We start from the raw sequence: 25717 nt of genomic DNA, 5'->3' as shown, positions 1-25717 counted from the left end.
CAGTTCTGCATGACTCCACAGGTGCTTCAGGTCTCTTTGTAATGGATCGTAGAGTCAAAAAACATGCCAGATTCATTAGTATGGCTGATGTTTAATTATGAACCTTCCCGAACTGTCACAAATTCGATTTGATGTCCAAATCTTTATTTCCAACAATGTACTGCTTCTTCTTCTTTCGGCTGCTCCCATTTAGGGTCACCACAGCAGACCATTTGTCTCCATCTAACTCTGCCTTCCAGATCTTCCATTGTCACTCCAACCTCCTCCATGTCCTCCTTCACCACATCCATAAACCTCCTCTTGGGCCTTCCTCTTCTCCTCCTGGATCCTGCATCTTCGTCTCTAACATTCTCCTCCTGATACACCCCTCATCCCTCCTCTGCACACGTCCACATCATCTTAATCTGGCCTCTCTAACTTTGTCCCCAAACCGTCCTACCTGAACTGTGCCTGTAATAAACTCATTCCTAATCCTGTCCATTCTCGTCACTCCCAGAGCAAATCACAGCGTCTTCAACTCTGCCGCCTCCGGATACCAACAATGTAGTGCACGTCTAGTAAATATAAAGTGTGAACGTAATAGAAGCTCGGCTTTGGACTGCGACAGATATGATGACATTTGGCGCCATCTGGATTTGTGTTCATAAGAGGAATCCAGATGGCTACGAAGGTATGAGCAAACAGGACAGGAAAGAGAAGCTCTGATAAAGGGTTACGGGTTTTTTCTTTTTTTGTAATTTATGACCAAAAAGACTTAATGTAGCCAGTCCTAATGAAATGTAGGGTACTTGAGAGAAATCCCATCAGTTCTTGACAGGTCTCGACAATTCAGGGATGATTATGTGGTGTCGTAGATAAGTGATTTGTGAGTATGTTTTGTAACATAATAACATTTTGTAACTAAAGTCTATTCAATATGTAGGAGATTATGACAGATTCGTGGCAGCATAGTCGTGTGAGTTAAAACCATGAAGAATTCGACGTCATGACATGAGCACTCGTGAACACCAGCTTCTACTATTACTACAATTATGTAGCTCCAGCTGTTTGCGCTGCTTACTGTTTGGTCAGACAGTGGCGGGAGGACGATCTGCCTCTCGATGGTGTTCAGGACGATTTTCCACAGCTCCTTCAGCACACGCTTCAGCACCGTCTTCTCACAGATCTTAGCGAAGAGGATGAGACTGGAACAGCGGAGAATGAGTGTGAGAGCAGAGGAAGGACGGAATAACACGGGAACGTCATTACAGCCTTCCTCACCTCTCCAGGGAAACACTCCATCACACTACAGTTCAATAACACAACCTTATAGAGTACTAATGCTGGTGTGTGTGTGTGTGTGTGTGTGTGTGCCGCACTGACTGCTCTCTGAATATCAGTATTTATGAATTATGGGGCAGGTGGAAGGGGCTGAAAGACACACACACACACACACACACACACACACACACACACACAGACAGACCTGGCATTTGCATGTGATTAGGGAAATTCTCCGTAATGCTCTGCCGAGGGAAAATCAGCATGCACGCACACACTGCGGCGTTTAAAGGGCACGGTTTAGATGCTGTTGAACAGCGTGAGTCTTTCTTTCCTATGAAACCTTCTATCTCAGGTGTGTGTCCCACCCACAGGATCTGAGTGTGAAGCTCAGAAGGCAACTTACTCTACATCTCCTGTACATTAGATGCAATGCAAGTGAATAACTGTGATTTTCAGAAGCTCTCACTTTTTATCCAGCAGGTCCATGAGGGGACGGAGGACAGTCTCCGCGTCCATGGCGGCGTTGCTCTTGTTCGCGGCGTTGCCCTTCATCTGGACCAGCTCCTGGTTCATCTGTTTCACACAGTCCTCAATCACCGGCTTAAAGCTGCAGGAACAACACCATGGTGTCTTACACACGCTAATTACACACGCTAATTACACACGCTAATTACACACGCTAATACTACTGCACTGAGAACACTGTATCAGCTTGCTTATTTAGGCTTTTGCATAGTTCAAGTGTTTAAAGGAGATTAAACGATCGATCTCGTTATTAAATTATATATATGTACAGTATCTGTCTGTCTGTCTGTCTGTGTAGATATCTATATATTTTATCTATACGTTTAAAAGAATAAACAATACAATTAAAGTAATTTTAAAACAATATATATATAATAAAGTAACTATATATTTTAATCAGGATAGAAAATATTAATGTTGCAGTTGAAGTAAAAAAAAAAGTAAGAGCCAATTAATTAAGCAGTAATGACTGAGCAAAGCAGTTTTTTAAAACTGAAATAGTTTTAATAGTGTGTGTGTGTGTGTGTGTGTGTGAGAGAGAGAGAGAGAGAGAGAACTTACCCTGTGTGTATAATCTAATCTTGTTTAACAAATCTTTTATTGGCACTAAAAAAGTGACAAAAACAGACATTTTTTGGAGCAGTGGAACCCTGGCCCCTGTGTTAGGGATGTAATCTCACACCATCAGTGGGCGGTACCTGGAGCCGAAGACTGCGCTTAGCTCATCCAGAACCGTGTTGAGTTTATTCTGGAGCTCCTTCAGCAGATCACTCGCCTCGGCGTCCAGCTACAGCAAAGAGAGAGAGAGAGAGAGAGGAGAAAAGGAGAGAGAGACAGAGAGAGAGAGAGAGAAAGAAGGAGAGAAAGAGAGAGAGACAGAAAGAAAGAGAAAGAGAGAGACAGAGAGAGAGACAGAGAAGGAGAAAGAGAGAAAGAGTGAGGGAAAGAGAGAGAGAGACAGAAAGAAAGAGAGAGAGACAGAAAGATAGAGAGAAATAGAGAGAGAGAGAGAAAGAGAGATACAGAGAGAGAGGAGAAAAGGAGAGAGAGAGACAGAGAGAGAGAGGAGAAAAGGAGAGAGAGAGAAAGAGAGAGGAGAAAAGGAGAGAGAGAGAAAGAGAGAGGAGAAAGGAGAGAGAGAGAGAGGAGAAAGGGAGAGAGAGAGACAGAGAGAGAGAGAGAGAGTGGAGAAAAGGAAAAAGAGAGAAACAGAGAGAGTGGAGAAAAGGAGAGAGAGACAGAGAGAGAGGAGAAAAGGAGAGAGAGAGAGAGAGAGAGAGAGTGGAGAAAAGGAGAGAGAGAGAGAGGAGAAAAGGAGAGAGAAAGAGAGAGAGAGAGGAGAAAAGGAGAGAGAGACAGAGAGAGAGAGGAGGAAAGGAGAGAGTGTGAGAGAAAGATAGAGCAAGAGAGAGGATGGGAAGAGGGAGAGAGGAAGAGAGATGGACAGTCAATCTTGAGCATGAGCTCAGTGAAGTGAATCCATGAGATTTTCTTTGCTGTCCATCACACGTGTGTGTGTGTGTGTGTGTGTGTGTGTGTGTAGATGAGAAACTTTAGTATCAGATTTCTGCACTCTGCTGTAATTCTCACAGTCTCTCCTGCGTCTTCTGCTCCTGCTAGCGCTGAGAACATCGCCTGCTACACATCCTCTCAGCTCTCATAAACATCATGCTGTGGTTAACAGCGGTGCAAAAAAACTCTTAACAACAATAATCTACTGTATGTACAGTTTTTTGTATAAGTTGTAGAACAACACCAGGACCTCTAAGACCCCTTTAACCAAACTTTCCCTTCATAAATATTGCAGAGTCCCCCATCAGAAATAAAACACAAGCTCAGAGTAGATTACAGCACTCTGTTTAGTCCAACCCGTTAACCCCTGAGTGTTTCTAAAACCTTACATCTTCCATAAACATGCACAGAATCGGCCACGTAGGACGCGCGAGTGCTCTTTATTACCTGCATGACTCCACGCATCTGAGTAAAAACTAACCAGAGTGAGGATGCGATCATAAAGAGACTCTGAATTTCCTAAATACAGTCATGCTGAGTGAAGAGGCAGCGTGAACATAAAGCCCTGCTTCAAACGATCAGCATACTGTAGGAACAAAGTGCAGTTTACTGTAAGGTCATGCCAGAGCTGCAGGGTAATGCCATGCAAGAAGGGCTTATACATTACTTATGTGTTTAAATGCATGTGGATCTTCCATCCATCCATCTAGGAACCTCTGTAGTCCAACTAGGAACCATGGAGGACAATGGTGACCATAGTATTTATTCCCATGTTTACGACTGTGGTAGGACCGCCGGGCAACATTTACACACGCATTTACATCATTTGGAAATGCCAGTTAGCCTAATCTCCATGTCTTTGGACTGTGGGAGGAAACCGGAGTACCTGGAAGAAACCCACCAAGCATGGGGAGAACATGCAAACTCCATGCGCACGGACCACAAGTCAAGAATCAAACCCTGGAGGTGTGAGGCGACAGTGCCAACCACTAAGCCACCGTGACACCATATGGATATTATAGAGCTTACAATGCTACGTGGTGTTTAATCATCACAATATATATTCCACATGTCAAATTCCATCAATTTAATTATCAAGATTCAATAGTTGTGCTTGGATCATCCTCATCTTATAAACGTTCTCACAATGAACACACTTTTTGGGTTTTTAGTTTATGTGTACAAACAAAAAACACTAAAAAGAATAGATCATTCCTGCTGCTATTCGTCCCTTTTTTATGTTTGTACTGGCCGGGGTTTTAACAAGCTAATTAGATATTCACCCTAATGTGACCTCATATAAGAAAATATCCTACTTGTGAAATGTCCAGCTGCAATGCCATCACAGACCACTAGGGGATTCAATTATTAGTCACAGTGAAATGACTGTTTTGACTATCCCAGGAATAAAGCTGGGGTCAGAGTGTAGGGCCAGGATACAGCACCCCCTGGAGCAGATAGGATTGTGGGCCTTGCTCAAGGTCTCAAAAGTGCCAACTTGGCAGTGCTGGTGGTTAAACTCCCAACCTTCTGATCAGTAACCTTGAGCCTTAACCACTTGAGACACCACTGTCCCTATTTTCAGCATTGTGCCTAAATTCATCTGTTTATTCATTCAAACATCATTAAGACAGATTAGATGCAATCCAAAAGCTCATGTCTTTAAACTGGGGGAGAAAAACAGATTACCCAAACATAAGTTCAGGTAGATATGCAAACTCAGACATACACACAGACATATGGAGGTCAGATTCGAAACCAGTAAAATGCAGTTAAATTAGTTTTACTGATAGACTGACGAGTCTTGAGGCTAAGCACGGTGCCATAGTGGTTAGCACTGTGTCCTCGAGTCCCAACTTGGGTCTGTGTGCATGGGGTTTGCATGTTCTACCTGTGCTTGGTGGGTTTCCCTAGGTACTCCGGTTTCCTCCCATGGTACAAAGGCATGCAGATTAGGCTATTTGGCGTTCCCAAATTGCCCATAGTTGTAATTGAGTGTGTGTGTGTGCACTGCAATCGATGGAGTGGCACCGCATATAGGGTGTCCCCCTATATGTGCCCGAAGGCCACCTGGTAATGGCTCCAGGCCTCCTGAGACCCTGGACGCAGGATAAGTGCTGTAGAGACTGAATGAGTGAGTGTGAGAGAGATTTAAGTGTTTATCTGAGTTTGTAATGAACAATTGTTGTATAGATAAAATAAACTTTTTCTGTAGTTTTTGTAACTTCTGCTTTTGTAAATTCTGCTCAGGTTTTGCTTAAATTCTCATTTAAGATCGCATTGTTGCTCCGGACGAAAAGCTGTAATTTAAACATTTTAATTATTTTCAGTAAATTAAACATCTCAGTTTGCTTGCCTTACAGCTTGTTTTTATTTTATTCAGCATGATAACGCTCTGTTATATTGCCATTTTAGACCTTCTCGTGAATGTATGTCCTGTCATGAAAAACACCAGTTATTTATTTATAGTTCTACATCGCTACATCAGATTCATTTCCAGCTGAGCACACACTGTGTCTTTCAACTGCATGTTTCCTTGCATATTTCCTTCGATGTTTAATTTTCTGTTTTATATATATATATATATATATATATATATATATATATATATATATATACACACTCACCTAAAGGATTATTAGGAACACCATACTAATACGGTGTTTGACCCCTTTCGCCTTCAAAACTGCCTTAATTCTTAAAAAGGCATTGATTCAATAAGGTGCTGAAAGCATTCTTTAGAAATGTTGCCCCATATTGATAGGATAGCATCTTGCAGTTGATGGAGATTTGTGGGATGCACATCCAGGGCACGAAGCTCCCGTTCCACCACATCCCAAAGATGCTCTATTGGGTTGAGATCTGGTGACTGTGGGGGCCATTTTAGTACAGTGAACTCATTGTCATGTTCAAGTAACCAATTTGAAATGATTCGAGCTTTGTGACATGGTGCATTATCCTGCTGGAAGTAGCCATCAGAGGATGGGTACATGGTGGTCATAAAGGGATGAACATGGTCAGAAACAATGCTCAGGTAGCCTGTGGCATTTAAACGATGCCCAATTGGCACTTAGGGGCCTAAAGTGTGCCAAGAAAACATCCCCCACACCATTACACCACCACCACCAGCCTGCACAGTGGTAACAAGGCATGATGGATCCATGTTCGCATTCTGTTTATGAAAAATTCTGACTCTACCATTTGAATGTCTCAGCAGAAATCGAGACTCATCAGACCAGGCAACATTTTTCCAGTCTTCAACTGTCCAATTTTGGTGAGCTCGTGCAAATTGTAGCCTCTTTTTCCTATTTGTAGTGGAGATGAATGGTACCCGGTGGGGTCTTCTGCTGTTGTAGCCCATCCGCCTCAAGGTTGTGCGTGTTGTGGCTTCACAAATGCTTTGCTGCATACCTCGGTTGTAACGGGTGGTTATTTCAGTCAAATTTGCTCTTCTATCAGCTCAAATCAGTCGGCCCATTCTCCTCTGACCTCTAGCATGAACAAGGCATTTTTGCTCACAGGACTGACGCATACTGGATGTTTTTCTCTTTTCACACCATTCTTTGTAAACCCTAGAAATGGTTGTGCGTAAAAACCCCAGTAACTGAGCAGATTGTGAAACACTCAGACTGGCCCGTCTGGCACCAACAACCATGCCACGCTCAAAATTGCCTAAATCACCTTTCTTTCCCATTCTGACAATCAGTTTGGAGTTCAGGAGATTGTCTTGACCAGAACCACACCCTCAAATGCATTGAAGCAACTGCCATGAGATTGGTTGATGAGATAATTGCATTAATGAGAAATTGAACGGGTGTTCCTAATAATCCTTTAGGTGAGTGTATATACTGTATAAAGATAGATAGACATTATTGGATTCTGCATGTTCCTTAAATTTTTCAGTTCTGTTTAGCAGTCCTCCTCTCACGGTGAGCCAGAGTGAGCGAGCGGAACCACTTTTGCTTGATAAAAGCCCAGGTTTAAAGTTTAGCTTCAGAGTTACGAGTGAGAACTCTGAACCATGTCACGCTCTCGAGGACTGGAGTGGCTGAAATACATCGTTCGGCTCTCGTTATAAAAAAGAACGATCTCTCCATTCCTCTGCATTTGCTTCGTGCTAAACTTCAGACGATTGATATTTCAAACTTTAATAGCTCCCTTTTAGGGGAACCAGACAGCCAGACATATGAGCTGATTACACACAGACAAGATGTACAATCGGGGCATTTAAAAGCAGACCACAAATAAGAAAAAGCGGAGAAGTCCATGATCTGAATAAAGATCAAGGAACCTCATCGTGTCCCCGTGTCACGCGGATAAAGTTAGTCTAGGTACATTTTCAACATGTGAATGAAACAATAGAAAGTTAGCTAGCTACTAGGGATATGGGAAAATGATTAAAAGTAACATATTGCAATTATTTGGCAATTTAAGTACTGCCACACTGACTCCAAAATCAATAAAAAAAAAATTAAATCTATATACAGTATGTTTGCATTTGAGGTTGTAATATGAAGCAGTTCTGCTATAATCCTACAGGTGGTGCACTCTAAACTATTTACACATTGGCATCCTGTTGGCTAGGAGCATTTTTTTTTAAAATAAATATCCTAAATATTGTAAGGGTCCTCCACTAGAGGTCACTGTTTTTATTTTGTAGTTTTTGTTGGCCGACTCAGTTTCCCAGCAGGCACCTCGGTCAGGTGATGCAGTGCACACCTGAACCGAGGTAGCCATCAATCAATCTATAAATAGCTGTTTAGACTGGGAAACTGGGTCGAGCATTTTTGGTAATACCACTGTCAGTTATGTGGGCATTTTGGTTTGTTTTGTTATCTGTTTAATTTGTACTTTGATTTTAGTTGTGTTGACTTGGGCTCTCTTATTGGCAATGTCTCTGTGTATGTTTTGTGTGTCTGTGTTTGTGGAGCTGATTCAGTCCTGTCCTCCTGTGTTCGTGTGGTTAGCTAGAGCAGGTAAGCAGTTAGGTGTATGTGTGGCTAGGAGCATGATTAGCTAAATGCTATGTTGAGTTTATAGTACAGTTACAGTACTAGCATGCTTCTAGCCATAGCCCCTCTGTGTCTCTAGCTGTCCTGTGTTTCCTACCCCCCCTAGTTGCTCAGTGTGCCTAGCCTTTGATGGGGGTTCCTCAGCCTAGCCTGGCCTTTGATGGGGGTTCCTCAGCCTAGCCTTTGATGTGTCCTCAGCCTAGCCTTTGATGTGTCCTCAGCCTAGCCTTTGATGTGTCCTGAACCTAGCCTTTGATGTGTCCGGAGCCTAGCCTTTGATGCGTCCTCAGCCTAGCCTTTGATGGTCCCCTAGCCTAGCCTTTGATGGTCCCCTAGCCTAGCCTTTGATGGTCCCCTAGCCTAGCCTTTGATGGTCCCCTAGCCTAGCCTTTGATGGTCCCCTAGCCTAGCCACTGGGTATCCTTTGTCCTGTGTTTCCTCTCCCCCTATTGTCCCAGTGCGCCTAGTTTTAGAGTGCTGTCCCTCCTGGCTGGGGAGTAACGACTAGCTTGTGAGTGCCGCCTCGCTTAGTCTTGGAGGGCTGCCTCGCCTAGCCACTGGGTATCCTTTGTCTGTGTTTCTGTGCCCCTATTCCCTAGTGTGTTTAAGCTATTAGGTAAGTATAGCTTAGTGCATGTTGGGGCTAAAGACATGCTTAGCTAGGTGTATGTGTAGCTGACTGCCATGGTTAAGCTTAGCTTAACCATGTTTAGCTAAAAGCCATGCCTAGCTGATTGCCATGTCTTTAGCCCTCGTCCCGTCCCTCTCTTGTCTCTATGTGTCTCCCGTTCGTCTCTATGTGTCTCCCGTTCGTCTCTATGTGTCTCCCGTTCGTCTCTATGTGTCTCCCGTTCGTCTCTAGTGTCTCCCGTCCGTCTCTAGTGTCCAGTTTCAGCTCCACGCCTCGTTTGTGTCCTGTTATGTGTTTGTCCCCCTGCCTGTGTCTCGCCAAGGGCGTGTTGCGTGTCTCCCTTTGCCTGTGTATCGCCACAGGGCGTGTTACGTGTCTCCCCCTGCCTGTGTCTCGCCACAGGGCGTGTGTTTGTTCCCCTGTCTGTGTCTTGCCAGAGAGCCCCTGTTAGCACAAAGTTAAGCATTGTTTGAGTTTGTTTGTTCCTTTGTTTGTATCTTTATTTATACTTTGTTTAACCTTTATTAAAAGACTCTCTTTTGGTTAACACCACCCCTCTGCCTCTATGCCTGCTCCTTCCGCCCACGGCGTTTAACACCTGCCACAACACCCCGGTCATGACAGAATGCTCGACCCACCAAGGCATAGCAGAGGGGGCTGGGACTTTAAAGCGGCAGCCTCACGTGGAGGCCACCGCTGCAGCACGCTTCGAGCCTCACGGGGAGGCCACCGCTGCAGCACGCTTCGAGCCTCACGTGGAGGCCACCGCTGCAGCACGCTTCGCGCCTCACGTGGAGGCCACCGCTGTAGCACGCTTCGCGCCTCATGTGGAGGCCACCGCTGCAGCACGCTTTGCGCCTCACGTGGAGGCCACCGCTGCAGCACGCTTCGCGCCTCACGTGGAGGCCACCGCTGCAGCACGCTTCGCGCCTCACGTGGAGGCCACCAGCAGCAGCAGCCGCCGAGCGCCTCACGTGGAGGCCACCAGCAGCAGCAGCCGCCGAGCGCCTCGAGGAGGTCCCAGCAGCAGCAGCCGCCGAGCGCCTCGAGGAGGTCCCAGCAACACCAGCAGGCCTCATGTGGAGGTCCCCACCTTCGTCCAGTAGCCCTTATTCAAGGCTCGCCGCCTTCGGAGCGACACCCCAGCACAGCGTCCAGCACCCGGCTTCGATGTCGGGCACCCACCACTGCACGGCGGAGGAAAAGCCAGTACTGCATCGGCCGCCCGGATTGGGGGACAACACAGCACTGTCTTCAGGGGCTCTACTTCTCAGAGCAAGACAGTGCTGCCCCCTCCGCCCGGCCTACAACAGCAATCCGGTGCTGCCTCCGCCACACAGTTGACTACGGGAGCTAGCCCGTCGGGGTCGGGTGAAGGGACACCAGGGAAGTGCCTTGGGACCACCAATAGCGCTCCGGAGGAGCGGTTTAAGGGGGGGGGGGTACTGTAAGGGTCCTCCACTAGAGGTCACTGTTTTTATTTTGTAGTTTTTGTTGGCCGACTCAGTTTCCCAGCAGGCACCTCGGTCAGGTGATGCAGTGCACACCTGAACCGAGGTAGCCATCAATCAATCTATAAATAGCTGTTTAGACTGGGAAACTGGGTCGAGCATTTTTGGTAATACCACTGTCAGTTATGTGGGCATTTTGGTTTGTTTTGTTATCTGTTTAATTTGTACTTTGATTTTAGTTGTGTTGACTTGGGCTCTCTTATTGGCAATGTCTCTGTGTATGTTTTGTGTGTCTGTGTTTGTGGAGCTGATTCAGTCCTGTCCTCCTGTGTTCGTGTGGTTAGCTAGAGCAGGTAAGCAGTTAGGTGTATGTGTGGCTAGGAGCATGATTAGCTAAATGCTGTGTTGAGTTTATAGTACAGTTGCAGTACTAGCATGCTTCTAGCCATAGCCCCTCTGTGTCTCTAGCTGTCCTGTGTTTCCTACCCCCCCTAGTTGCTCAGTGTGCCTAGCCTTTGATGTGTCCTCAGCCTAGCCTTTGATGTGTCCTCAGCCTAGCCACTGGGTATCCTTTGTCCTGTGTTTCCTCTCCCCCTATTGTCCCAGTGCGCCTAGTTTTAGAGTGCTGTCCCTCCTGACTGGGGAGTAGCGACTAGCTTGTGAGTGCCGCCTCGCTTAGTCTTGGAGGGCTGCCTCGCCTAGCCACTGGGTATCCTTTGTCTGTGTTTCTGTGCCCCTATTCCCTAGTGTGTTTAAGCTATTAGGTAAGTATAGCTTAGTGCATGTTGGGGCTAAAGACATGCTTAGCTAGGTGTATGTGTAGCTAACTGCCATGGTTAAGCAATGCTTAACCATGTTTAGCTAGAAGCCATGCCTAGCTGATTGCCATGTCTTTAGCCCTCGTCCCGTCCCTCTCTTGGTCTCTTGTCTCTATGTGCCTCCCGTTCGTCTCTATGTGCCTCCCGTTCGTCTCTATGTGCCTCCCGTTCGTCTCTAGTGTCCAGTTTCAGCTCCACACCTCGTTTATGTCCTGTTATGTTTGTCCACCTGCCTGTGTCTCGCCACAGGGCGTGTTACGTGTCTCCCTTTGCCTGTGTCTCGCCACAGGGCGTGTTGCGTGTCTCCCTTTGCCTGTGTCTCGCCACAGGGCGTGTGTTGTGTCTCCCCCTGCCTGTGTCTCGCCACAGGGCATGTGTTTGTTCCCCTGTCTGTGTCTTGCCAGAGAGCCCCCGTTAGCACAAAGTTAAGTATGGTTTGAGGTTGTTTGTTCCTTTGTTTGTCTCTTTATTTATACTTTGTTTAACCTTTATTAAAAGACTCTTTTTTTTGGTTAACACCACCCCTCTGCCTCTATGCCTGCTCCTTCCGCCCACGGCGTTCAACACCTGCCACAACACCCCGATCATGACAAATATCAGGACACTTATGACATTGTTATGCTAACAGAATCTCAATATAAACTAAATCTGCATTTGGTATCGTGATAATACCGTCACGGTTTGTCCCTGGTGATTTCCATCCCTACTAGCTACTAAACTTACACAGTTTATAAACCCCCGAGGCCTTGTATAAACAGAAATTATGGACCGAACAGCCTATACAGTATTTCTTTTTCATGGCCATTAAAAGTTCTTTTTAACACACCTTTACAAATGCTTTCAGAGGTCAGGAATTAAATGTTTGCTTCCAACGTTTGCTAGTTGCTTGGGGAACTCTTGGCACTATAAGAGCAAGCCAAAGCTATATTTAGAGGCTTTTGACGTCACAGAGTGGGGACAAAATGTCACTGCTTTACAAAGTAGGAAAACATTCATAATTTAACACATCAGCGATGAGCCAACAGCCAGCATCAGGACAAAAACATTTCACCCTGCCAAGTTTGATTTTCCAATTAAGGCTGGTAGTATTAGTGTAGGAAATTATATTATTATAATACCACAGAGCCTATGTGATCCACATTCTGATTGCCAAAAACTAGCATTGAAAATATGTCTTCAACTTTAACTAAACTCAAATGTATTTCATTTGATGTGACAAAGATGTGAGATGTGAGTAATTAACATCCCCGTGCTCTGAAAGAGATTTCCTACAATTCTAGGAAATATATTTTAGCTTAAACCAAAAAAAAAACAGTCTAATTATGCGAATGAGGAGGTCATTCAGCTGCCAAATAACGGCATTAAAAAAATCAGCGCAGTTTATCCAGGTGCAGGGGTGGTGGGGGGAGGGGGGTCAGGACGGATGTTTCAGCTAATTTCAGTACGTTTTCATGCCTGATTCTGATTCAAGCAGGTAATGGGACACATGCTCCTCGGGGTCAGAGGTCAAAGGTGAAGTGAGATGAAACTCAGGCAGCATGCTCGTACAGATTTTAAACCAGGATGCTGGAATGGTGTTGAACCTGCCCTCCACAGTTAGCATTGAAAAAAGCAACTTGGCTACATCTCAAAATTCAGTGTGATACATAATGAAAATGTTCTTAATTAAACAGAATATCAGAAAATGAGGTAGTGTATTCACAGATTAGCATGCTAGCTAGTTCTGTAACCTTCTTTAAATGATTTTAAACAAAAGTAATAAAAATGGCCGTTAATTTTGTAGAAAAGTTAACAAGCGACCGTCGAACAGTTTTAAACGATTTTACTGTCTTTGACATTTCAAATTTATCCATGAATTTTAACATGCTAGCTAAATATTAGAACAGGGATAGAAACAGCTGAGCAACTCATTGATCTGTTACCATAGCTAGTTAGAACTGGGTTGTTATGATCCTGTTATATTTTTACAGCCTTTGACATTTGTTGCGTATTCATAGACTAGCATGTTGACTCAGAGTATTTGTTCACTAGATGTATGTAAGTGCCAAATTATTACACTCCTGTGTTATTGCACCATTTTTTTTTATATACAGCATAATAGAAATGGGGAAAAATCCATTTACATATTGTTACATACAATTATTTTGTGTTTTACTTCATATATTGTCACATCATGAAAATTTATGTTTTTTCGAATTAATTTTTTAAAAATATTTGTTTGCATTTGAGGTGGTAATATGTTAAAGTTCCTTTATGATCCTTCAGGTGGAGCACTCTAAACTAGTCACACATTAGCAGGTAGCACAGTATCCTGCACAGATTGTTCAGAATTATAATTAAATCTGAAAAAGTTTATAGAATTTTTTAACTTTATTAAATTGTAGAATCACAAAACAAATTGAATCAGTATTGTGGTATCGTGATAATATTGTATCAGGTGATCCCTGGGGTATGAATATAAATTTACATTCTAGCTATCCATGTGACCTCAAACATAACCTAATATTTTGTTAGCATATCTAGCTGGATACTTTGGTCTAAAACTTATATCAGCTCATTCTGTAAATGTCAGACTTAATAAAAATTTTAATAAAACCTAAATTGTATATAATAAACAGCTATCTATTAAGTTATTAACTAACTCTTAACTATTAACTAAAAATTAATTAGTTATTTTGTTGCTACCAGGCTAGATACCGTAATAAATACTTTAAATATTTAGCAAGCACTTAGGTGTTAGGTTTTACTATGTTAGGTACTGTGATATGGCAATTTTGCTGTTGTTAATAAATTAAAAGTATTAAATAGTTAGCTAGCCTCCTTACCTCAGATTGTTATTAAAATAACCAAAATAATGAAGTACTTTGCTAGCATAGCTACAATATTTGAACAGTACATTAGAATGATAAGAAGCAGGAGTAAGGTAGCTGCTAAGCTAGTTAAGGTGTTTTTAAGTGCTTAACTGATAGAGCTTATTTATTACAACCATGTTGTGATCTATTTATTTATGTAATTTTGGCTCAAATTAGCATTTTACATAGATTGTTTCAGTCCTTTGGTTATTTAACAATATTAATTGAGAAATTGCTAGCTAACTCCCTAACTTTGTTAATTATGATTTATTCATATGTTATTAATTACTAATATTTAGGGACATAATTAGTTGGAGCTAGCTCATTACAACCCTGTTGCTGAATGTGAGATAAGCTTAGCTAAATCAATCCCATAATCTTTTGCAAATGTAATTGCCACATGGTTAGCTTCTGCTATGTGGCTCCATCTGTACTAGAGCTTAAGACACTGGCCTGAGAAACCTTTCCTTCTGAAGCAATTCTAGGAAATAGATTTTAGCCTATGAAAGACTGCTCATTTCTGATCTAGCTGTGGAGGAGATGAGGAATATGTAGAAAGAGAGAGATGTTCACACACCTTACAGAAGGCCACAACCCCTTCCTCCTGGTACAAGAACCCAGAAGAGATGGGGAAGACGAAAAAAAAAAGAAAAAACAAGGAGACATTTTCACAATTTTCACAAACACAGAGACGGAGAGAGAGACACTGAGACTTTATAACCACGACAACAAGAGAGATACACAGAGTGAGAGAAGATCTACAACACACATGCATGTTATTATGAGATGTTATTGAAAAGACAGAAGTTTGTTAGTGTCCGGTGATGTCTTTTTGGAGATTTTTGTCCACTAGGAACACCAGAGAGCAACAGAAATATAAATAATGTGATGTACAGCATCTTTATACTTTGGTTGGTGCTTTTTATATGTGAGCTTCTCACCTCATTTTTTCAGACACAATTTTCACATCACAGTCACCATATTTGGTTAAGATAGCTGTAGCTAACAAGCTATGAGTGGCTCTTTAGGGTAAAGGAATCCCAGGAGAAGAAAAGAATGATGATCAATATGTAATATCAGTAGCTAATTAACTTTTGCTAGGATTCTAAGAGGTTTTACTACGTTATGTAATATGGTAAACTATACTACATATGATAATATACCATACTATTACAGTGGTACCTCAAGCATAGCCATGGTAGACACCATAAAGTGTAGGTACTGTAGTAGGTACTGTGGCACCACAGTGGGTACTGTGGTAGTACTATGGTAGTTAAGCCTTTATTTGTCACATATACATTACAGCATAGTAAAATTCGTTCTTCGCATATCCCAGCGTAATGGGGTCAGAGCGCAGGGTCAGCCATGATACAGCGCCCCTGGAGCAGATAGGGTTAAGGGCCTTGCTCAAGGGCCCAACAGTAGCAACCTGGTGGAGCTGGGGATCGAACGGGTGATTTTCCGATCAGTAACTCAGTGCCTTAGCCCTCAGAGCCACCACTGCCCCAATAGTATGTATCATACTATAGTACATAAATCAGTGTATCAAAGTATGTATCATAGTAGAACCCTGTACTATTGTGTGATACAGTACATGTACTATTTCAGCAAATACTACCTACACCTTGGTAAAATTTCGTATGGGTGAAGAGGTTAACTAATGCCCATTTATATATGTAGCTAGCTAGCATAACTGGGTAATTTTGGAAATGTAACAGTTTGAATTAAAGTAACAAGACAAATCTTGCTAAAACAAGCATCTTTGAACTCCACCCATTATGACCCAACACAGCTAGCATCGTAACCAGAAATCAGAGACTTATCACACATCGTTTCAAGGTCCGGTGATCTCTCTTTACGGCAGCAATTAATTTATTATAACAGTAAAATAAATGGTACTCCCTTGACAGTTATTACAAGAAATAATAAAGGAAATTAAATGCACTTGGTTAGCGCGGTCAGTTGCCCTCAGACTGGCAGTCATTGTTCTAGAACGCACAAGTTTCTGTTTCTCTGAGTACCATCACCTCAGACACCTACCTGCTTCCCACCCATCGACTCGAACATCTTCTCCAGCTGAACCCGAAGCTGCTGGATGTTGTTCAAGAGGATGCACGGCTGTCAGAGAGACAAATACACACATTTAGGATTTGCAGATTTTAATTCCTCCCTCACATCTTTATTTTTGCACTCGTGTTCTACTTACTGCTGTAGAGTCAATCAACTGGGATGTCGTTAGTAACGGAAGCTTATAACTATGAACTGTATGTGCTATAAATATGGGCAAGAAGAATACATACTAAACCCGAGGAGATAATCTCCCACCTCGTTACCAACATTAGCCTTGTAGCTGCAGTGCAGCAAATGTCAGATACCAAAAAATTACAGTATATCTCAGCAGGTTGACTATGTATTTTGGAATGTAATTTGTTCTGTAAATGGAATTTGTTGACAGAGTCTTGACTCACCACTTTCTCTTTGTTCAGATGGTTGGTGAAGTCTTTCGTGATGATGGCGGCGTACTCCAGGAGCACCTTATTGATCGTCTGCAACGACAACATGACCGCAATTACTGTATGTTGTAATACAGTGATAACAGTCATAATCCGATTGGAAACACCAATTGAGTTACAGGTGTGTGTAATTTCTATGGAGGGAGTCTGCAGTCTTAGAACTGGAGATACAGTTAGAACTTTATGCATTTTGACATCTTCAGGACAGAATGAAAGAGAGTCTGGTGAGGGAACGACTATATAGTAATGCAAGAGAGAGAACAGGAACTAACTTCGAACTAACTATCCGGGGTGACGCAAAGGGGGCACAGGGGCAAGTAAGGTTGATTCCACAGAGTGAGAGGGGATCCTTAAAAATACTGTTTCAATAGAAAAGTGGTGGCTTTGTCAACATTGGAGACCCTGTAGAGTACTGTAGGTTGTCAAGCGGCCCAGCATCTTTTTCTTTTAAATTTTCAGAAATTTAGTTTGTCACAAAAGCTCACAATTCACCTGAGAGTTCCCGGGTTTTAGCCAGTTTTGTGTACCTTGGCTTTAGAATGTAAAAGTCCTGCTACGGAATTGTTCCATCCAACTCTTCAGCCAGATAGGTGGCATCGCCTGGTTTGTGCACAGGGAGATCTATAATACATGCCATATGTTGTCTTTTGGCCACTATTGAGTCCCCTTATGGAGCAGAATTGCATTGATTTGTCTTCGTTTAAGCTTGGCAGTTTTAACAAATATAATGGTCCAAACTTGCTACTCTTGACTCTAACAGTCATACAGTACAGAATGTGTTCATATTTGTCAAACGTCTAACAGATGCCTTACAAATTATACATAACAAAGCATTTTACTTAGTGACTACAGTGCAACTTCTTTATACAAAGACTTGCATATACTGTAAGTCTGACTTGCTGCTTTATGAAGCTTCGAATAATGTAGTGACTAAGTCAGCTGGACATTGAGAGGAACATAAATACAAGTGTTTATGTGCCATAGTAATAAGTTGTTCATAAACGATTTGTTCTTTTTAATGAGTATTTAAAGTGAACGAGTAGTCTCAGAGAGTGATTCATTCTTTTTCTACTGGGTGCGCATGTTCAAAGCATCGCAAAACCTCCGTAGGTTATGTACAGGAAACAGAATTGAGTAGTTACCTTTGAGTCTTTTTGTCCGAATCGCTTGTTCTTTTGTTACGTGACTCCCATAGACTTTCTTTCAAAAGAATGAACGACTCGGACCAGAAGACATGAGAGGTGAGCTGCTCATTCTGTTTATCATAATATGTCCTCAGCTGCATTGTAATATTTTCATTACTGGAACTCTAGCCGAAATATTGGGGGTCTGTTTATTGAAAATGTTAAAAAAAAAATTTGAACAAAAGAACGAAATAAACTAAATGACACAAAAATAGATTTTTTCATTTTAATGAACGTGATTCAAACGAAAAGAGTAGACTTTTCACTAAAATGATTTAAACTTCCCATCTCTAGTGTACTCTTAAGGTTGCTGTACTGTATTAGTACCTGTTGCATTAGTTACAATAAGATGCAAGAATATATATATTTACTGTTCATTAGATAAATATTAACTTTACTTAGAAAAAAAATAATTTAAACTGTTGATAAGTCCTCGGGAGTTTTTTGCAGGTGAGCGATAAATATCCTGATTTTCTCTCTCTCTCTTTTTCTCTCTCTCGCTTTCTCTCTCTCTGTTCCTTTCCTGCTCTCTTGCTCACACACTCTTTCTGTCATCTCTTAATTACAGAGCTAAAGCACATTGCTCTGGAGCACAGTGCTGTTCCTCTCCATCGCTTCTCCCACAGGCCTGTTAGAGTGCCTGAGACATAACTGGATACGTGCGTGTTTGTGTGTGTATGTTTGTGTGTGTGTGAGCGAAAGAGACAGCAATGAAGAATGGCTTTGCCCTTTTCAATTCATTTGCATTCAGGAGAGACAGGCAGGTCAGGATTCTGGATAACAGCGCTCGATGGATGGGATGGGATTACCTAATCGTCCATCCGTGTGTGTTCAAGTGTGTGTGCCCTAATCAGACAGACAACGTTTCCGAGTGCCGCTCTTCTGACAGGTAGGACGTGAAACGGAGATGTCCTGGTAAAACACTAATATGACACTTAACTCAATATCTTCTCAGTTGTCCCGGGTTGACAAAAAAAAACAAAAAAAAAACAGATTTAACGATGCAGTGTGTAATGTTCATCACATGTTAATAAACTAAAATATTTTAAAATAACATATTTGACGATAACATTTAGATATACTACTAACTTGTCACCAATATAAGAAGCTAAAAACTGGTAATTAGTGTAAATGTTTATGTCCAAAGACAGTCCTTGATTTTATATATTTATATTGTTGGGTTTCTGCAACATTTCAGTACACAGACCTGGATTAAAAGAAAGCCCTAAACCCCAACCTTGTAGCAGAACAGTTTATCACGTCTCACCAGCCCCATACCTCAGATTAAGTGTAAGCCTTTCAGACTGAAAGCTCAACACATTGCAACTCAGCACAAATGACATCCAGTGGCTCAGAACTTTCTCTTCACTCTTGCTTCAACGTTTCCTAACTGGCAGACTGGGACACTTACTTTAGCAAATCTGCGCATGAAGTGAGCGAGGGCTTGAGGGTTCGGACACTCGAGCTTCTTGATGATCTCGAAGCTCTGATTAAGCTGTGTAAACACGTCCACCACGGAGCAGGAGAACAGAGCATGCTCAGACGTCTGCTGGAACTGTGGGAGGAAAGTAAGAGAGAGAAAGACAGAGAGAGACGGGGAGATGGAGGAGGAGATCGGGTTTGTTTTAAGATATATAATATTAAAATAATATATTAAACCAAACCCCATAAAATTAATTGCTAGAACGGATAACATTTGATTTATAAGAACTTTCTCACACACACCCCACAAAACCGTGCCTTATATACAGTAGGGGAGTATGGGGTATAAGCATGAGGATGTACAGTACTGTGCAAAAGTCTTGAGCGACTCATTTATTTATTTTAAATTAAATTCAAATAAATGATGTAGATTCAATGAAAGAAATGTGAACAAATGTTTTACTGCGACAGGCTGCAAAGTGCCTAAAGAGACAATTTAAAAAGTAGTTGTTTATGTAACAACCTTAGCAGCGACCTCACTTCCCCTCTCGTCTGTTCTAACCTCTCAGCATTCCACATAAGCAGTATACTAATCACCAGCCTGATCACTTGCCATAAATGACAACCAAGAATGTTCTTCAGAAAGCCTGGAGAAGTATCCCTCAAAACTGCATTAAAAATACAAAAAGGTCTGCCTCTTTGAAAGCAAAATAATATATGAAGAAATCAGTGTGGTCTTAAAACCTTTGCACAGTACTGTAAGATTTGGCCATGTAAATATAGACTATTACAAGGGAGCAAAGAGTCTGGAAGATATCACACCTTAGGGAATCTAAGACCCTCAAAAAAAATCCCCCCTCAAAAAAGGGTCATAGAAATATGGGGACCGTAGGTACAAGAACACAGGGGCTGCAACATAAAGTGCCCTTGAAATGAAAGCCTTCGCAACATTGGACGAAATTGTGGTAATAGGAAAGTAGAGTGCTGGAAGTACTAGGTGAGGGTATAATAAGGTGGGGGAATAAGGAGCGCTAGAATTATACAGTATTAGGAACACATTGCTCAGAAGATTGTATGGTCCTAAGAAAGCAGGTTCCTGGTAGTATAAGGTTATAGGATCCTGGGGCATTATGAGTATAAACCTATGGGGATATTAACTGTTACTGTGCTTAAGTACATGTTTCACATACTTTACTTGAGGAGTTAAATTAGCGGATACTTTTTACTTTTACTCCACTACATCCTATAACAACTAGCTGTACTGTACTTTCTACTTCACTACATTCACATTTACATACCTGTAGCAGGTGCTACATAAAAATGACATAGTCAGGAAGAAGAGAGACAGAGAGAAAGAGACTTCTTTTACTGACTTAAAGGCTATGAGCCAACAAAAGCTCAGTACTTTTGATACTTGTGTAAATTTGAAAGTAAGTACTTTTGTACTTTTATCAAGTTAAATTGTAAATGGAGAAATTCTACTTCTACTTAATATTTTATCTACGGTAGTTCTACTTTTTCTCAAGTACAGGATTTGCGTACTTTGCACACCTCTGGTTATAATTAATGCTTTCTGCAGCTTATCCTCTTGCCCCTGCCGGATGAATAATTACAGAAAAGAATGTTTTCTTTTTTATTTTGCTGCACCACTAATTCATGAGAAGACATCTTCAATTGTGTAACTCATACTCACAAAGCAGGTCTTATATCAAGAGCCCTTTCGAATTCAAGTGTGTGACTTTTTTTTATTTATTTTGAGAATAATAAAAGACTTAAAAAATATAAAAGACTTTTTTTTTTTGTAGTAACGTAAGACTAACTTCAGTCCAATCCGGTACATGTTCATAGCTTATTACATCACTATTTTAAGTCCATAGAGTCAGTGGAAGGATGTGCATCTAGCTTGCTTAAAAACTTCTTCAGGACTGATGATATGACTCTCTACTATTCGCTCCTGCGTGAGTTTAGATCCTATCGGAAAATCGAATGCAGTCCTTGAAAGGACTCACCCCATCTTTCTTGTCTCTCTCCAGGGCGCCGTTGAGGAAATCCATGGCCACGTCTTCGTTCTCATCCAGCCACTGAATAACGAAGGGCTCGAACCACCTGCCGAGAGACAGACACACAGCGTTCAGTGCCGGGTATTCCTGCAGGATGTGCAGCTTTTACACCGATCTGCATCGGCACTGGGGGAGGACACTGATGGAGAAGCACACTCGATTTATTTTTTGTTTGCTTAGTGAAAAGACATTTTTGTAACCATTTCCCGCGGCTGTGTGTTGGTAATCCTCCTCGCTTTGAAAAACCATGTGCTTAAAATTCATCCGGGTCTCTCGCCAGCCTGATGTCAGGTCACCCAAGTTATGTGCAGGTACTGAGGCCAAGCCTAAGCGTTCATGAATGTTTATACCTCCATCTGGAATCTGTTCTGCTTTAACCATTTTCCGCACGTACTCAGGCCGCACTTCGTGACATCAAACTGGTTTCAATTACTGAACGCAGCCCATCTGCTGCACTGCACTAAATATTGGCCCCCTTCTGTCCTGTCCATCACAGAAAAACTACCACTGTAGGACGGCTGCTGAGCAGATCTTATTCGCACAGTGAATCATTTTCAACACAGCTGTGTGTCTGTGTTTGTTGCTTGAGATTTTCTGTGTTCCTGAAAAAAATATCCACAGCTAGATTGTATAGCGTAGCAAACAAAACCAAACCCTAAACTCGTCATGTATCTGTTTTCCATTACATTATTTATTACAGGAGTTTCTCTTAAATTATTAATTTAATCTGTTCTTAGGCACTTAATACAGAGTGAAATATTTACCATTAAACACTTCTAGGTTATTATAAACCCAGCAAAACAATGCTGATACTTTACTTACTTACTTATTTAACAAGTCATATTGTTATCCATCTTGGATAAATAACATCCTGAAATATTGTGATTGTGAGACTTTCATCATATTGCTCAATCACCCTTACTGTAGGATCATATGGGAAAACAATGCTACCGTATAACAGATGTACTGACATTGATGAATGTAGAGGTGACTCAACACATAAGATCCAGGGAAAAAAAAATGGGCTCGAGTGCCGACAACAAGGAGCAACAAGGTCGCAGGGTATAATAAAGCCGCAGCTGAAATGGTAGTTACCGCGGACACTAATAAACCCGCTGACACAATCGGAGAATGTGTACTACGCCTCAGCCTCTAGTGGCCTACGCAAAAGGTGACACAGCGGCTTGTAATGATGCCCTGCTCAGCTTGTGTTGTTCCCATGACATAAAAAAGCTGCTCCGCTCAAATAATGGCTCCATAAATCCACAGATATGACCTGCGAGTTTATATACGACGACAGCAAGTCGTTTCTCATTAAAAGCCCCGGCCATACATCCAGCTGTAAATCAGTGGTGGAAAGGGGCGCCATTAAATATGACCCATCTGAGAAGTGGAGCATATGCCACGAGATAGCAGCTGGATGGAAAGAAGAAGAAGAAAGAAAAAAAATGCATGTGTGTGTATGTGTGTGTGAGAGAGAGAGAGAGAGAGAGCTGTTGATGGTTAAGAGGTTAAGAAAAGCATGCTGAGAATTCACAGCTCATGGAGGTGCGAGCGTAAACACAACATGGCTCGAGAGTAATTAGTGAAAGCCATGGTGGAACACATTTACAGAAGGAAACTGAATTTACTGAACATGCACACATGCAAGCTATAAAAATAAAAAAGTTCAAGAATCCAAAAAGTGCTCGACACTAACCCTTGATCAAGGGCACTACTTGGTGGGTGGAACAAGGGATGGTTGGTACATCTTGCACAGTGCACAACTTTCAATTTAACGTTATTTGGGATTTAACCCCCAAACCTGGAAGTTAGTGGAGCTGATATTCTAAGGCAAAATAAGTGGAAATATAAAGTAAATCTGTTAAGTTTCTCAGGACTGTCCACCACCTACATGGTTTATTCTCCTCACCTTCTGGCAACAGAGTACCGCTAAGAGTTTAATACTACTTTCATTCCTGTTAATTAGACTGACTATCAGTCACCAGCTCTGCCATGCGCAGTTAGTTAGCTCTGTGGAAGGATATGCGTTAGCGAAGATAAATAACTGATTAAATACAGAAACAAATCATAATCTGTTAATAGTACACAGAGTTAGTGGAACTGTTTAGAAAAGCAATATCACACTTGCTGTTGTGCTGTGTTGATGAATATAACCTGGCTGTGATGCTTTCAGCACTCGAGCTGAACCCTCTAATAGATACTACTTTCACACACACAAGAGACGGTTATAAAAGGCTAAATAAATGTGTAATTTTTTGGGGGGCAGGCGGTAATGGGAGTGGATGCTGTGGACCAGTACTGCTGAAGGTCCGAAAATACCCCTGCTTTAATGTGCTGTGGAATACTTATTTATTTGCTTATTTATTGTGGGTCCATGAAAATCCTTAAAATGTCTTAAAATGTCTTAAATAATTTGTTTTTGATATTGAAGGTCTGAAAATCAGAAATTTTCAGAAGATGGCATTAACCTGGATCTGGGGCAGTATTATTGAGTTTGTTAATTTTTGTTCAGGTATTTTATAGTCTACAACAACTATCATTGTCAATTATAAAATTTCTGCAACATCCCAAACCTGCATGTTTGTTCAGTGAATATGCAGCGTACACTCCCTGTGTGGTAGGTGGCAGTAGTGCAGCTTGTGTGGCCGTGATCTACCAAGAAGTTTTTCCAGCTTCTAATATGTGGCAGAAAAAGAACAAGAAAACGATGCGGTGAGCGAGCAATCCTGGCTCCGCCATGGGTAAATGAGATCAGAGCCAATGAGAAGTGTTTGGAGAAGGACAAATCCTGCGACTGGCTGAAAAGATCCAGCGACTGAGACGTGATGTGAACCAAAACATTCACACTTGGCACAGGGGTTTCTAAGGCACTGGATTCTTACACGAAATCTAAAAAAGCTCAAGGGCTAGACTATCACTCGAAAAAGTACTACACTTCTCAAATCGTTTGCTGCTATTGTACTAGAGAGGGTTTGTCTACAGCAGATATGGCAGATAAAATATTAACCAAAACCTGCACGTCCTGCCACCAGTCATCACACTGCATTCAGAACTTCCGCTCAATAATCTTGCAGAGATTTGTATATAATAAGTCAGTATGTGACCCCTCACAGCCAAACAGGCATTAAGTCTCATTTTGGTTGATTTAAGTTCTACATATTTTGAGATTCCTGGATCAATAAGCTCCATTGTGAAAGCAAGTTTATTACTGTATAATGTCCGGTTCCTGAGATATGGCCAATGCGAGTTTGTAGCACCTTAGAAAACTCTATTTAAAGAATTATATTTATAGAAAGTTTAAATAAGGATTCCATAATGGAGTAAAAACAGAGGGAACCCTCTGCCTCATTGTGACCCCAGGATTTCCCTGCTACCCCTAAGACGAACGTGGATTTATATAAAAAAAAAAAATAATAATAATAATGTCCAGTTTGCCAACTGGAATAACCAGCTTAAAAAAACATAAACCCACATTAATTGCTTTAAAAACAATCTTTAGGATTAAAACTTTCTCAATTGTGTTGAAAGTTCAAGACAATAAGGTATTTCTTTAACTAATGGCTTTGATACGTTCCACCTACTGCCCTCTATTGGCCATAACGCAGAATTAACCTGTGTAAATTAGTGCCTGAATTAATATGATGACTCGCAGTCTATCTATCTAGGTACTGTACCTCTGTAGTTTAACTAGGGACTGTGGAGGCCACCGGTAATTACCATTGTATGGTAATTTTACCACTGTGAATTTCACGACTGTGAAATACTATTAGCCTAATCTGCATGTCCTTGGACTGTGGGAGGAAACCGGAGTACCTGGAGGAAACCCACCAAGCAGAAATCCAACCCAGACCCTGAAGGTGCAGGGCGAGAGTACTAACCGCTAAGCCTTTGTGCCACCTCAGTGTATAACATTCTAAGATTTTTGCTCCCAGAACGACTCTCGTACTCTGTAAATCCACTTATATGTCACATGCCATCAGGAAAAAAAAAAAATAAAAATCTCCATAGATGTGACGACCTGGTGATTCAGTACATTCAGGTGGTCAGCTGACTTCATTTTATTGTCACATAATGTTGTTGAGTCTAGACCTGAGCGACTGATCAACCCCAGATCATAATACTGTCTCCAGAGGCTTGTACAGTGGACACTATGCATGATGGGAGCATCGCTTCACGCCCATCGATCTGTGATAGAGTCAATCTGGACTCATCAGGTCCAGTCTTTATGCTCCAGTCCAGTCCAGTCTTTATGCTCCCTAGCAAACTGAAGCCTTTTTTCTTATAAGTCTCACAAACGAGTGGGTTTCTTATGGACACACAACTGATCTTTTCATGATTTTTTTCTCCAATCACATTTCTTCCACAGAGTCGACGGTTCAGCCTTATCGTTCCAGGTATCGATAACATGTTGAAGGATTCTAACTCATTTCAAATCTCCTTAGTTGTTTTTTCGCTTGATGCAGCCCAATAG

The 25717-nt window shown here is 41.9% G+C and overlaps 1 protein-coding gene across 1 annotated transcript in view; it reads right to left on the bottom strand.

The window, feature by feature from the left end:
* The window catches only part of LOC128528030 (protein unc-13 homolog C-like), a 208775-nt gene that overhangs the window by 52587 nt on the left and 130471 nt on the right, over positions 1-25717 (bottom strand). The window contains exons 21-27 of the mRNA XM_053500754.1: positions 21193-21289; positions 19173-19316; positions 16533-16610; positions 16105-16182; positions 2487-2575; positions 1730-1870; positions 1061-1184 (exon numbers count right to left, since the gene is read on the bottom strand). Of these exons, the coding sequence (XP_053356729.1) occupies positions 1061-1184; positions 1730-1870; positions 2487-2575; positions 16105-16182; positions 16533-16610; positions 19173-19316; positions 21193-21289 (751 nt within the window). The remainder of the gene's footprint in view (positions 1-1060; positions 1185-1729; positions 1871-2486; positions 2576-16104; positions 16183-16532; positions 16611-19172; positions 19317-21192; positions 21290-25717) is intronic.

Source organism: Clarias gariepinus, chromosome 7 (genome assembly GCF_024256425.1).
Source record: "Clarias gariepinus isolate MV-2021 ecotype Netherlands chromosome 7, CGAR_prim_01v2, whole genome shotgun sequence".
Lineage (NCBI taxonomy): Eukaryota > Metazoa > Chordata > Actinopteri > Siluriformes > Clariidae > Clarias > Clarias gariepinus.
This window is presented reverse-complemented; position numbering and strand designations above follow the sequence as displayed.